The sequence below is a fragment of the Pipistrellus kuhlii genome, unplaced genomic scaffold, assembly GCF_014108245.1.
Source record: "Pipistrellus kuhlii isolate mPipKuh1 unplaced genomic scaffold, mPipKuh1.p scaffold_m20_p_24, whole genome shotgun sequence".
NCBI classification, from domain to species: domain Eukaryota; kingdom Metazoa; phylum Chordata; class Mammalia; order Chiroptera; family Vespertilionidae; genus Pipistrellus; species Pipistrellus kuhlii.
Genome location: NW_023425523.1, coordinates 7224318 through 7238582, shown reverse-complemented (window position 1 = coordinate 7238582; position 14265 = coordinate 7224318). Strand labels below are relative to the sequence as shown.

The 14265-nt window shown below is 49.1% G+C and overlaps 1 protein-coding gene across 2 annotated transcripts in view; it reads right to left on the bottom strand.

The window, feature by feature from the left end:
* Positions 1–1471: 1471 nt before the first annotated feature.
* Positions 1472–14265, bottom strand: part of OLFM3 (olfactomedin 3) — a 74378-nt gene continuing 61584 nt past the window's right edge. For both annotated transcript variants that reach the window (XM_036452788.2, XM_036452787.2), the window contains exons 2-6: positions 13094–13240; positions 9431–9586; positions 8028–8247; positions 3738–3844; positions 1472–2589 (exon numbers count right to left, since the gene is read on the bottom strand). In XM_036452788.2, coding sequence (XP_036308681.1) covers positions 1912–2589; positions 3738–3844; positions 8028–8247; positions 9431–9586; positions 13094–13240 — 1308 coding nt within the window. In that variant the 3' untranslated portion in view covers positions 1472–1911. The remainder of the gene's footprint in view (positions 2590–3737; positions 3845–8027; positions 8248–9430; positions 9587–13093; positions 13241–14265) is intronic.

Below are 14265 nucleotides of genomic sequence, written 5' to 3'. Positions count from 1 at the left end.
AGGGAGAGAAGAAGGGGGAAGAAGTGAGGGAAGGAGAGAGGGAAGAAATGGGGGGAGAATAGGAGAGAGGGATAGAGAGAAAGAGGAAGAGAGGGAGGGAAAGGGGAGGGAGAGGGAGAGAAGAGTAAAAGAGGGAGGGAAAGGGGAGGGAGGGAGGGAGAGAGAGAAGAGAGAGAGAGAGAGAGAGAGAGAGAGAGAGAGGGAGGGAGGGAAAGCTTTGCTAAACTTGGACACTTTCAAGATTGGGTTATTTTATCCTGCATGTTTGACAGTGAGCTTTTTGAGGATGATGGCTTACCTGTGACAATGGAAATGAATTTCTTAAGCATTAGCATTTCTTTACACAATGCCTTGTCTGAATGGTTATATCCTTACTTTATGAAGGAAATTACAGTAGAATTTATGTGCAAAACTAAACATTTACAACCATTTAAGTTATAGCTTATTTATTATACTCTATATTTTTAAAAATTTAAAACCAACCCATACTAGTTTCAGTAAAATGGCGTTAGGTAAGGATGTTTGATATATGGAAAGTCCATCCAAACTCAATGACGTGTTCAATAATAGTATACTGAGTATATGTTTTGGGAGTTAGTGACACCAAATCTGATTCAAGCTGTCTTTTTCGGTTGCATTGCTTCTGCACACAAAGAATCTGGGTAACCAGGGTTTGCCTTGCAAATGGGTCGTTTGCACATTTAAACGGCACAGACAACTCCCAAGTCTTCCCATCATTCTCTTTTGCACAAATCCTGCCAATAACCACTCCCGAGCTTATCATGGGAATCTAGATGATATTACAGAACTCTTTTAAAGATTTTTTATATGTGCTTCGTGTACTTTTCTAGTGCTGGCACAAGGAATTACTTTATTGCAAGTTGTGTGTGAAATATAAGTTAAAACACTGAGATATTTAATCACGAAGAACATAATTTGTTTGGTCGTATCATAACGGAGTATAGTCAATTCAAGTTCAATTTGTGTGACTTAAGGGTTGCGTTCAGCAGGACGAGCAGACTGACTTGCCCATGCCGAGTCTGTGTGGCATAGCGTGTCTGTGGTCCGGTGTGTGTCAGGGGTCAAATAAAGACCGGATGGAAGGGGCCTGGTTTGCATTCCTGTTGAGCTTACACTACCATGGGCAGGCAAAGCCAGGAGGATACTTCCTTCGGACCACACTTGGACATGGGCCCCAGAGGATCACTGAGGTTGAACTTCAGTGTAGTTTATAAAAAACATCACTTACTGTCACAGAAGTGAAGAGAGAACAATTGCACAATGGTGGTCACAATGGTAGAAATACAGGTTGCCAATCAAGTGTTAGCAAGAGATTTAAAAATGGCTGTACAGCACCGCGTCGGAGGGCTGGGGAACAGCGGGACGGCATGTTCTTTCCCGCGTAAAGCAGATCCTGACGTATGTGTTAGAAATGAGTGGGGAGAAAGTGCTTTTTTCTTTTTTTTCTCTCCCCTTTTCTTCCTTTTTTTTCCTTCTGATCCTACCAGAATGTTTTCTGATGTGGAGCTAGAGACAGAAGTGGCAGAGTTAGAAGAGAGAGAGAGAGAGAGAGAGAGACATTCATGCATTGAAGCTACCATTAGTCTCTGACACTAGGATAAGGCAGACCACTAATCTTTTGCAAAAGTATGACATTAGCCAGGTAAGCTCTCTTTAGTGCTTCCCATGACAAGGACATGATAGGCCATGTGAATGGAGGAGTTCCGATGTGTGTCCAACGGGCTCATGGAGGCGAGCTCCGCGACTCTTTCTCCGGACACCCACGTTATGATAGAAATGCTTTAGAGAAGGGGTGAGGACAATCTAATGAAGAAAAGCAATACAGAGGGAGGCCTAGAGAATGGGTCACAGATAGCACTGTGTAGCTGGGCGGAAACAGGTTGCACTTGCTTATGTGTCGTCCTCGGTCTTGATGATGTGGAAGAGGGTGACGTTGAACAGGACCTGGTGGCCATTGTTCCAGGCGTAGAGCGCCCTGTCCCTGGCGTTGTAGTCCAGCATGGAGATGTGGAAGTACTGGTTGTGGAAGGGAATGTCCGTGTACTCGTAGCTGGAGGTCTTGGTGGAGTAGGAATAGTACACCTTGGCTCCGGTCAGGTGGGAGTTGGTGACGTACAGGGTCCCGCAGATCATGAAGGACTCGCCGGCGCTCCTCTTGGGGTAGCCCGTGTTCCAGCTCTTCACCACCTCCAGGGTGTCTGGGTTCAGCTGGCTGATGACGATGTTGCCCGCGTTCTGGTTGGTGGCATACACGGCCCACAGCCCGATTTCGTCGGCCATCAGGTCGATGTCGGAGAAGCCGCCCCAGGTGTAGGGGTAGACGTTCTGGAAGCCGGCGTACTCCAGGCTGCGCTGGGCCAGCACACGGCCCAGGTCGAAGCTGTACTTGATGACGATGTTGCTCTGGTACTTGTTGAAGTAGAGAGAGCCGTTGTAGACCACGTGGTTGGTGCCCGCCCACTTGAAAGGGAGGTTGTAGGTCCTTGATTCAGCCCCGCTGACAAAGTCGGCCATGGACTTGTACTCACGGACTATTTTGTTGTTAGTGTAACTGTCCATGTACCAGACCTGGGAGGATGAGAGGAAAAAAAATAAATGAATGGAGCACCTATGTTCTGGACTTTGCTGAGAATTCCAAAACAAAGACAGTGAGAATCAACACACATCCGTATCAGGATGCTGAGGATCCCGGAGGACACATTATCTTAGGGCGGTTGGCACGGCGGGCTTTTGCAAAAAGAGAGTGGCATGGATTGGTGGAAAGGAAATAGCTAAATTTGCTGCCTTGAAGTTGATTGGCTTTTTGTCCTTTCTTTTTTAGACCGTTCAGTGCCCGTGACTGAGTGAGCCAAACACGTGTCAGTACAAATCACATCACTTTGTTTAGTCACCTGATCGATCCGTGCGATCAATAACTGCAAAAACACCGCCTTCAGCAAATTTATTTGTTCTGCAGCTCGCTCTGAAAAAAAAATGTGCGGTCTAACTTGACACCACTGAACGTATTTCTCCTTTATGGATGCACAGAACCTTCCAGTTAACTAACCCTTGTTCGTTGAACCTGCTTCTAGGTATACCTACCTCTTAACACAACCATTTCACTAATCTAGCTACAAATCTTATTTGGATGTAACCCTGTGAACTTAATGTATAGTAAATTCTACAATAGCAAATGCCCAGAGCTATAGTAAGTTTGCGGTATATTGATTTACATAATACAGGTATTGCTGATTTATGAAAATACTTCCCCATCCCAAAGTTTCAGTGCTATTTCCCTTAAAATTAGCTCTAGACTCCATGAATATTTTAGCTTGTTTTGTGAATTGGTAAGCTCAAGTTTTTCCCTTATTGTTATTATTAGTTTTTTGTATGTGTGTGCGTTTGTGTGTGTTTTCACATTAAGGAGCAAGTTTTAGTAGAAATATAAAGAGCATTTTGTATTCTTATAATTTTTGCCCTGTGAAATGCAAAACAAGACTGAAGCAAATAAAAATTAGATTCACCCTATTGGAGGATTACAGGATAAAACATTTTACTAAAATAAATTTGCCTTTTATCTCTGTATCTGTCTTAATATTATCAAACTGAAAATATTTACAATGATGTTATCGTTTCCAAGGTGAAACTCTATCGCTAAAGAAAATGAATGGTCCAGTAGACAAAAAGGTATAAATAAAACATAATTCTAAGCAAAGACATTGGTGGAGACCACATACTCTGTTGTTTCTCTCGGATGCTAGAGGATCAGTCATCCAGGCACCGAATCGGGTTCCAGACGTTTTGACAGTAATTGGGCCTGTGATTTTCATCAACTTGCCACATGCTGAAATTAGAGAAACGTAAACACACAAGGTGACCACAGGGCAATGATTCCAACACACAGACTCACAAGAGCAAAACAAGGGCTACTGAATCACGGGGTTGACATCACGTATTCTGAATGAATGATCATTCGTGTCGGGTGTCATACCTGTAGCTATAGTTTGAACTCAATACTCTAAATCAGAGGTGGGGAGCCTTTTTTCTGCCAAGGGCTGTTTGGATATTTACAACACCATCCTCAGGCCACACAACATGATCAACTCAAAAACTAGCAAGGAGACATAAAGCTCTTATTTCCCCTCGACGTGTGCATATATTTCAGGTGTTGATTGGTTTCCTGGGTTTAACTGATCTCTGGATCCCGTTTATGTAGATGTAACATCAACAGGAGTTGAGTTGGATGGGTTAGTTAAAAATCTGCCCCAGAATTCCCTTGGGCAGTTATCTGTGCCACGAATCTCATAGAATCAACCATTTCCAAAAGCGACAGCACGTGGGTGGCGTGGGTGTCCCGGCTTCGGTGGTGTTTGGGTAGAATCCAATGATGTGAACATATGGTAGAGGGGTGCTGCTGAGCCTCAGGCTGTTCAAACCAGGAATGGAGACAGGAATTATACCAGCGGTATAATCCTTCTGGTGCCTAAACTGACAATGGCAAGGGGCATTTCCTCTGAAATAGGTCAGCGAAGAAACCAGCAGTTTCTATTTAAATGTAAAGTAATATATTCACCGAACAACCATTTCCTGAGAAGCTATGCTGAATCAGGACCATGCTCAGTGTTGAGTTGACAAAATAGGTTTATATAGATAGAGGCATGGCTACGCATGGTTACTAAATAGATTAAATTACCATCTCCTGTGGGTTCATTTATGGTTTATATAAAAATAGGTTTATGTAGCGTAACTTTTTAAAATTGTTTAAAATTTAGTTTTACTAATGAGTTTCAGGAATTTCTAAAAACTGGCTGTTTTTGTAGTTATGATTTTGTGGATCTCTGTGGTAAGTAAACACTGGTCTTTTCAGCTGCGGATGAAACGTAGAGATTGTAAACATGAAGTCAACAGTGGAAGTCATTTCTGTTTCTTGGCTCCCCCTCACTGGCTTTTGTTCCAAGACACAAATACCTTTCTCACTTCGCTCTCTTTCCGCGAGGACACAGGGAGCCAGACGGAAAGGGTGGTTTTTCCCGGGCGCCGGGAAGACAAATGTTCTGCAGAAATGGATGGCAAAGAGCGAAGTGAAGGGTTTTGCTCCACTGGCTTTTCTCCCGCTCTGCTCTCATTGGCAGTGAGACATGGGACAATGTTAGAACCATGCACACACAATATATTGTAAAATGCTATCTATTCAGAAAATACACTGACGAGGCAGTTGAAGGATGTGGCCATTTTATTTCTCTGATGCCTTCTAGACATCGGACTTGGTAATATCGCGATAGCCCATGCTCAGGAAAAGGTGGCATTTGGAATTCAGCAAGATCAGTTGTTTGGATCCACAAAGCATGGAGACATGTCTCTTCTCTTTTGTTTCTTTAATATTGCACCTTGTGATGGCCCAGACTAGTGGCTTCTGACTTTGAACCCCAAGGCCATTTCCATATGAGTAAATTAAATGGAATGGTGAACATTTCTTCACAATCTTCATTTCTTTTTACTTAACGGCCATTGGAGAACGCATAGCAAGAAGTAGATATGATTTGATCTTCAGCATCCATCTTTTGAAGCTACTTATAATATATTTACCTCTACCACACATTTGTTTCTATTATTTAACCTTTTATTTTCATGTCTAACTCAGCAGCTGCAGTGCCGGGGGAAGGTGGTGAAAGGGTGAATATAACAGTTGCCATAAAGGAACGGGCACTAGAATGAGTTTTCAGTGGGTGTGCGGCAAGCGGGACCAAGAATAACATGTGTCCAAACCCTTCTGTTTTCCAATAAATCGCAAATGAGTTTAAGCTGAACAATCTGTGTGCAATCAATTGCATAATAAGGCCTCACCCAGAGTTCTCGCGGCGATTGGAACCACCACATGGAAGAGAGAGGCTGGCATGGTGCCCATCTCGCAGCCGGCTGTCAACACGACTGCACTTATCTGCTATGTGCTTGTGTCCCCACAGAATGCCACCTCCCTGGCGGGGGATGGGGATCTGTCTGCTGCTTAGCCTTGTCTCCCAGTGCCTGGCCAAGTGCCCACACACACCAGGGCTCATTCAATATCGGTTGACTGTGCAAACATGACTATTACCACCTGGACATTTTGTTTTCCCTTTTGAAACGATTTTGGCACTAACATGGCAAAAACAACAACCCAAGTGTCATTACTTGGGATCTGGAGTTTTGAACGTTAATGATACTCCAAAGGCCGTGTTAATGGGAGGAGGTACAGAGGACTTACTAGATGTCACCGCACCATCGTCCTGGGCTAGAAGTGCTTAGAGGCGGGGAGAGGGCTGGAGCCTGGTTATCAGCGACATTAAATGTCTGTCGGTGGTCTCGGGGGTTGCGAAGGCTTTCACCGTGCTTTTCAGTTAAATCCTCACATGCGTGTCATTACAGTGTGCATGTCTGGGAATACAGCCCGATTTAATTAAGCACAGGGGACCTCTCTTGTCTGGGCTCCGGGATAGAAAACCGTGCGTTTAGGAGAGCACGCCTTTTCTCGTTCAGGCCAGAGGGTGCACTGCCGTGGGAGCATTTTTCTAATTTCTATCTTTCGCCCAAACTTGAATTCTCTAGGAGAAGTAAGCGAACACTTTATTTAGTATGTGGGAGTCGCTGAGACCCAGCAGGCGAGGAGGCTCATTTGTTTTTTAATTATCTTAAACTTCACACACTCACCACTGTCCACCTCCTTTCGCTCCACCCTGCAAATGTTAGAGGTGAAGTTCATTTCTAAAAAGGAGGCAGATCCCAAGAGTTTTCCCACGTTATTCCCACAGGAGTTCCACAGGCCCACTTCCGGTCGGGCTTATGGTATTCACCGGGTACGACCCTCCCGTGACCTGGCCTGGCTTTGGTGGAGTTGGTGTGTCATGAACAGTCCAGGAGGGAAAAGCAAGGAGGCCAGCACACACCTGGGCTCAGCACACGCCTGGCTCAGCACATGCTACCGATCAAGTGTTACATGTATCCTTGGAGATTTTCCTGACCAAGAAATTATTTTCCTCAACTTCTTTACTCCTCTTCCCAGTGTACGGCTTCCTCCAGACCTTGAGACAGCACTGTGCTGTGGTTGAGTTGCCTCCCTACCCCCGTCATGCCAACTACTAACATGCCGTTCCGGAACATGCTCCCAGCCTCTCCAGTCGGTTCCCTGCCATGGACTCACGCCAAGCTGGGTTGGACTCATCTCCAGATGTTCAGCTGGATCACAGCTCACGGGTCCAGGCTGAGTCAGGGACTGCAGTCCGGGATCCACACACATGCGTGGCGCTTTCTCACGGTGCATAGGAGCCAGTTTGGGAAGGAGCCTCCTTTGATTCCGTCAGTGGGTCGGAGCCGTCGTGGGCAGCCCTGCCCAAGGGGCAGTTGTTTGGGTTTGGTCTCAGCACCGCGGCTTCCCGTTTTGGCCCAGGGCCCCCTCCTTTCCTGCAGCCTTTACCTTTCTCACTCCCTGCGGTGCCACCCCTCACGCACTGCTTGTCTGTAATAAGATGCATCTCCAGTGGTGTAGCTCAGTGGTCGGCAAACTCATTAGTCCACAGAGCCAACTATCAGCAGTGACAACGACTGAAATGTCTTTTGAGAGCCAAACTTTTTCTTAAACTTCTTCTAACACCACTTCTTCAGCATAGACTCGCTCAGGCCAAAAACCGACTTCTGTGCACGGGCCAGGAAGTTTCAATCGCACTGTACGTGTGCGCCCGCACGTGGTATTTTGTGGAAGAGCCACACTCAAGGGGCCAAAGAGCCGCATGCAGCTCTCGAGCCGCAGTTTGCCAACCACAGGGGAATTGGCTCTATCGCCAGACTGCTTATTTCCAACGTAACAGGCTATTGGGGAAGCGGGCAACTGCCAGTTCGGTGCCACTCATTCCCGGGGGCGTGGAAGCCATCGAGGAGCACTGACCTTGCCCTTGAAGAGCCGGCCCTGGTTTCCCTGATATGAGGCACTTCTGACCATTCCCACCATCGCATGGAACCCACATACACACACAATGTGGGCGTCACGCCCTACTCACTGAGCTTCTTCATGCAGTCGCGGAGCCGGGTCTCCAGGCTGAGCACCCGGAGGTGCAGCTCCTCGTAGTCGTAGGCGCCCAGCTCCTCCTGGATCCCCGTGAGCACGGCCGACAGGTTCCGGATCTCCTCCTTGAACTGGGTGATGAGCCGCGCGTCCGTCTTGTACTGCTCCAGCACGGGGATCAGCGGCAGGAGCTCGTCCATCTTCTCCTTCAGGTCCTGCGGGGAGAGCGTGGGCCTCGTGTCAGGGAAACCAGGTCCGGCTCCTGGGCCCAGAACAGAGATTACGTACCGCACCCCCCAGAGGGCCAGCCCCGTCCTGTTCGCAGGACCTGCTCAGTAAGAGTTGGTTAAGATGAATTCATTTGCTCTCCAGCCTCTATCTTTCTCTGTATGCCATCCCCCCACACCGTCTCTATTCTCCAGTTCACTCTCTCTTATTCCCAACAATCTTTTAAGTTCCCAGTAACTTCTAGACTTTTGCTCTAATTTGTTCTAGTTCCTTAACCCTGCCCCTCCCCCCCTCCCCCCTGGCCTTGTGTACATCCTTCTTCAAGCGAAATCTCGTGTGTCATCCCTTTAGCCCATTCTCCTGCCAATACCCTCAGCCTTTCTGCCCGCCTTTTAGGTGAAATTTTAAATGCGGTTCAGTGCCAGACGGTTTCCTCTGCCCGGGCTCCTGGGGACCCGTGCGAAGCAGAGAAAAGGGCCAGCTGCCTGGCCCTCACACCGACACGTGGAGGTCAGACCTGCTCCCTCACCACCAGCGCGCCTCTCGCTTCCTGGCTGGCAGGGAAGCTGGGCTGTGACCTTTTATAAAACCACAGCGTGTTTCATAAGCGACGTGCCGTGTCTTTGCGTTCCTTTTCCATAGCGGTGCAGACGGCATCATCCCAGTCAGAGTTTATTTTAACCGATGGCCCTGTCACTCAGAGTTAATAAAAGCTCACAAGCACCTCGTCTCCATTTCCAGTGTTTCTAAATAATTGCCCATAAACCACTGAAAGTAAAAAAAAGGTCTTTGGGTCAAATCATAAAGCAATCCTCTTTCTATGGCTATTGGTAATGATAGTACTGCCTCATTGAATATTTCTCGTAGTAGGGCATAAAAAACTTCATCAGGGGGAAAACTTGGCTACATTGAATTATTACTTTTCCTTCCGGTTTCCCCTTGTCATCGGCACTGAAGTGCCTGTAGGTCTATGCAGACACTCCCCGCGCTCTTGCAGGATTAGCTTTGTTCTAGCCAGCCTCCTGTGTGCCCCGACAGCTAATGGCAGGGCCAGTGGGGAGATGCCGGGCGTGGAGGGGCCAGCGCAGCTGTTTCTATCTGAGCCACAATGGTTGCCAGGCCCACTCGGCGTCGCCCGGGGCTAGACAAGCTCGAGGGAGCCAAACCTACCTGGAAGTGCTTGGTCATGAGTGTCTTCCGGTCATCCTCAATCTGCCGGAACTTGGCCTTGAGCCCCTTCATCTGGGTTTCCATCTTAAGAACGTACTGGAAATCCCTCTGAGTCCTCAGGTTTAAGACTTCAATGGATTGGGACATGTTCTGGACCTGTATGATGAGAACACTGGCCGTCAATTAGTGTCTGTGCACAGGTCCACGCAGTCACCCGCGAGACAGCCAGAATGGCATCTACATGGAGAACTTGAGTCCCAGGTCCTATTTTGCGTTCCCACACAACACGTTTCTAGAAGGACAGTTCTCCCTGATAAACAAAGAATTCAGTGAGAGACAGGTAGACCGAGGCAGGGAATCATGAAACGGGTGTCTGAACATTAGAAATGACTGGATATCAGTGAGGCCTTCACATGTCAGAAAAATACGTTTCATGAAATAGATTTTTTTATTCCAGTGCCCTGTTTTGTCGAAGGTTAAAATGAGCTGTTTCTGTAAGTACTAACGCTGACCTCTGACCCCGAGATCTGGGGTGCTTAGCCATGGTGGGTGTCAGGAGTGCCTAACAGACATTCAATGCACTCTCTGTGGTACAGTCACCTCGAGGCACTGGACAAACCCTCAGAGGAGGGGTGGATGGACCCAGAGGTGAAGTGGACGGACCCAGGTGCACGGTGGCGGATCCCAGACCCTTGCTGGGCCCTCCTCACCCGCGGAGCCTGCTCTGGCAGACCTGGGAGAAGGCAGCGGTCACTGGTGTTGGGCAGGTGGGCACACAACACGGGTTCCCTGTGCCCCAGGCTGTTAGAGGAGGGCACAGATGACCCTCCTCACTGTTGTGGCAGCAACATTCTGGAACCAGAACGAGGGACAGGGAAGGGGAGCTGCTGACTGGCTCGAGGAGGGGAGAAGGAAGCGCTAGGTGAGAGGACAGGGCAGTGCCATTGGTACCCAAAGTATTGTCTCTGGGGCCGGCATCCTCCTGGAAGCTGGTCCAGAACCCAGACTCTTGTCCAAAAATGTGAATCTGCATTTTATCAAGATCCCCACGTGATCCCTTTGTCTGTGAAATTTTGAGAAGCGACGCTTAACGTGGAGGGATTTCCTGGAGAAAAGCAAGTCGGAAAAGCCAGTCTGTGTCTGCGGGGTGAGTTCTCTCGGGCTTCCCGTGGGGGTGAGTGCGGGTGAGTGCGTGACTTCCTTTAACTTGAGAAGGAAAGAACACAGGACGCCCACGTGTTTATTGATTTACAGTCACTCCCGCATCAGAAAGCCTCACTTACAACCCAGCCTCAGGGCAGCGTGGAATTCCCGTGGCAACATCTCGAGCATCGTGGCTGCATCTTGGGTAAAGGTAATGCTCTCAAAACGCTTCTGAGCTTCACTGCGGTTAAGCCTGAATAAAGAAGCGCCATTTATATTAAGGAAAGTGCACAGGTGAATACGGCGTTTGCATGAAGGCCCGCCCATCACTGGGTGGCCAGCCTCTCCCGGGAGGCCGTGCCCAGGAGAAAGCGATGGGCGGGCGTGGGGTGTGGATGGAGTGGACACAGCCTCCTGTTACTTTGCCTCTGACTCTCCCCCTCAAGCTCCAGTGCAGCTTTCCTTGTGCTTCGGGAAATGCACCGAGAGAATGTGTGCCGAGTCCCTGTCCGGCCTCTGTGTTGCAGAATCGTGTCCAATGACAGAGCTAGTGATAGAGCTGTCCGAGGGGACAGGCCCTGGCTCGGCTGCCTTCCGCCTCTCCCGCTGGCGGTCCCCAGGGACTGGTTAGCTTCCCACTGGTTACAGGACCCACAGAGAGACGGGGTCCCCGGGATTCCACATGCAGGGAGAAGAGCCATCTGCCGTCCTGCTGTCCATCTCTCCACTGGTGTCCCAGTGCCCACAGCCTCTCCGCAGGGCTTGGCAAGCTCAGGGTCCCCCTTCGCTGGTAACATGTTGGAACTCTCCATCCTGGTTCTTCCTGTGAGTCACATGTCTGAGGGCTTTCAGACATCAGTGCAAATTAACTCGGGTTTCACTCTCCTTCATTGATATGGCAGCTACACTGGGAACAATCCAACCATTTTGTATGTTTAGAAGGCGCTGGGCAAACACAGAGAAACAGGTGTCTTCACTGTGAGGCTTCCTGTGAACTGCGAGGTGGAATCTTCAGAGCAAAGAGTCGTGTACTGTGTCTCGCAGGACCATTTCGTCCTGAGGACGTCACTGGTCTCCTGTTTCCAAACCACACTGGGGAATGAGCGAGCTGCACAGTGCGGGCGCTGTGACCTGTGCAGGGAACTGCACGCTGGCAAGCTTTGCTAAGGGAACAGCGTTAGGTTGGGCATGCTAACACCCGGAACTTGGGAAGCCACTTGCAGTTCTCCTGGTATTCACTGATACAATGCTATCCAGCTTGCTGGGCTACTGGGCAGGGCAGCGCATAGTTAGGCGTGGGGCCCACCAGGGGCGTCTCGAGACACTCATGGGGTATTGAGAAAACACAGAACTGGAGGGGCGTCGCCACACCATCTGCCGGTGAGTGACATCGCTTGGTGGTTTTGCCTCAGGAAGCACCAGCTTCTTCTTAGGTGAACCGAGAGAGGCAACCGCGTCTGCTCTGCAGGTTGAACAGGGCGGACAGGAAGAACAGACGGGAGTTGTTGTTATGAACATTGCCGGTGGGAGCAGTGTTTTCCTACCACGTGACGTGCGTGGTCCATGGGAAATGTGAAGGTCAGGTCCTTTGTGCCATCGGGGACCTGGGAATGGCATACATGGGGTTGCCTGTACTTGGAGATTCAACACTTTCATTTTTCTAGCTTCTCTTAACTTCCTGGGAAGCTCCCATGAATGTCCAGTTGCATGGATGGACATGGCCCCGCGTGAGTTATTGAGGGGGATATCCTCCAATAGCTCATGCCACCTGATGCATCGTATCACCCCCGATGGCATTTAAACTTGTAGCTGCTGCCACCTCCCCCTCGCCCGTCAGCCTGGCCGCCCCAGCTGTGCTGCTGTACCAGGGACCCCGCTCAGACAAAGTCTGAACGAGAAGAATGGGAAGAACCTTCCATTGTCGCTCTGTTTTGTTTCGTTCTCGCTTCACCACATATCAATAAGCTTTCATGAGCTGACTGGGGTCTGTCACAGAGGGAATCAGGGCCACTCAGCAGTTGATTGTTGGGGACCGGCTTCAGTAAACGACAGGATGAATGCTATTGAGTGAAATTGAAGAGCGTGATGCTCAAAGGCATGCCTCAGAGAGTGATGGCAAATACGTGCAGTTGTTCGTTATCCGTCAGAGAGCTTGCGCAGCGCATGCCATTAGTTGGCTTGCTTGCAGGATTCCTAATGGAAGCCCAAGGAGCCTGGTGTGATTCTGAGAGTCAAGGCTCCATTTCTGGCAGCGGAATAAGACTCCCTACTCTCTCCCCCTGCTCCCCCATATCTTAAGGAGACACCAACCGAATATTACGATAGATGACAGAGAGCCAGTCTAAGGAGATGGGGTTGGAAGCAGTGAAAAGCCACAGCAGTAGAACAGAGCAGGAAGCGGGAGGGACTCCTTCCGGGAAGGAGCAAACACAGGGAGGACCCTGATCCCCATGCCCCCCACTTCCTTTTCAAAGAGCAGTGGATTTCAGCACACACGTGCCCGAGACCAGGGACTCCTACCTTTTCCAGCAGCTGGCGCAGCTGCCTGCTCTTGGCATCCCGGGAGCACAGGTTCTGCTCCGGAGCCACCACCGTGCAGATGCATCGGCCATCGGGGTCCTGCGCGGAGCTGTACACCTGCCACCCCTCCTTGGGGCTGACCTGCGTCTGGGGAAACGAGGAAGCACACCACACACAGACCCGTTAGAGTGGGGAGAAGGCCAGTTGGTAACATTTGAAGCAAATCCTCTTTCTGGCAGTGAAAGTCTGGTTTTACTCTTTCCAGTTAAAAAGGAAGCTAGGAGACAGGCTGCATGGATGGCACAGCCTCCTTCAGTTACAGCTTCCTTAGCAGTACTCTCCCTCTAGAGAGTTCTCTCCCTCTAGGCTCCATGATGGATACTCAGCGGCCTGCCCCCTCCCCAGTGCTCTGTGGACAGACGAACGCTGCTTTAGGAGAATCCAATAACCACTTGCACACACACACACACACACACACACACACGACCAGTCTTTCTCCGTAGGATCCTACAGCTTGCCTTTCTCAAACATAGTGGCGATTAGTAATGTAATATATATATATATATATATATATATATATATATATATATATATATATATATTTTTTTTTTTTTTTTCAGATTTACTCATGTGCGATATTCTGAAGCAAAGCTTTATCCCAAGGAGCTGCCCTTGCATTAAGGGCCCATTATTATTTTTTAAAATATGTTTTTATTGATTTTTTTTAGAAAAAGGAGAAGGGCAAAGGAGAGAGAAAGAGAAACATCAATGCTGAGAGAGAACCATGGACCGGCTGCCTCCTGCACCCCCCCCACAGGGTATTGAGCCCACAACCTGGGCATGTGCCCTGACCAGGAATCAAACCATGACCTCCTGGCTCATAGGTCGAAGCTCAACCTCGGAGCATCATGGACTGGACCAGGTAACTGTTCTTAAAGGCCAGTCACATGGATGTAGGAAAACCATCAACCGTCCAGGTTGCCTCTGATTGTGTGTTTCCTGTGAAAACAGCTCTATGGCTGCCTTCAGTGAGCGCTGGCTCACGCCCACACTGGGAGCTGACATTCCCAGCATCCCTTCTCGACTTCCCGGGACTCAGCAGGCCGGGAGGGTTTCTTTTTGGCAAGGGAAGAGGAGGATGGATGCAGTCTAGAAAGGAAGGGTCTCTGTGG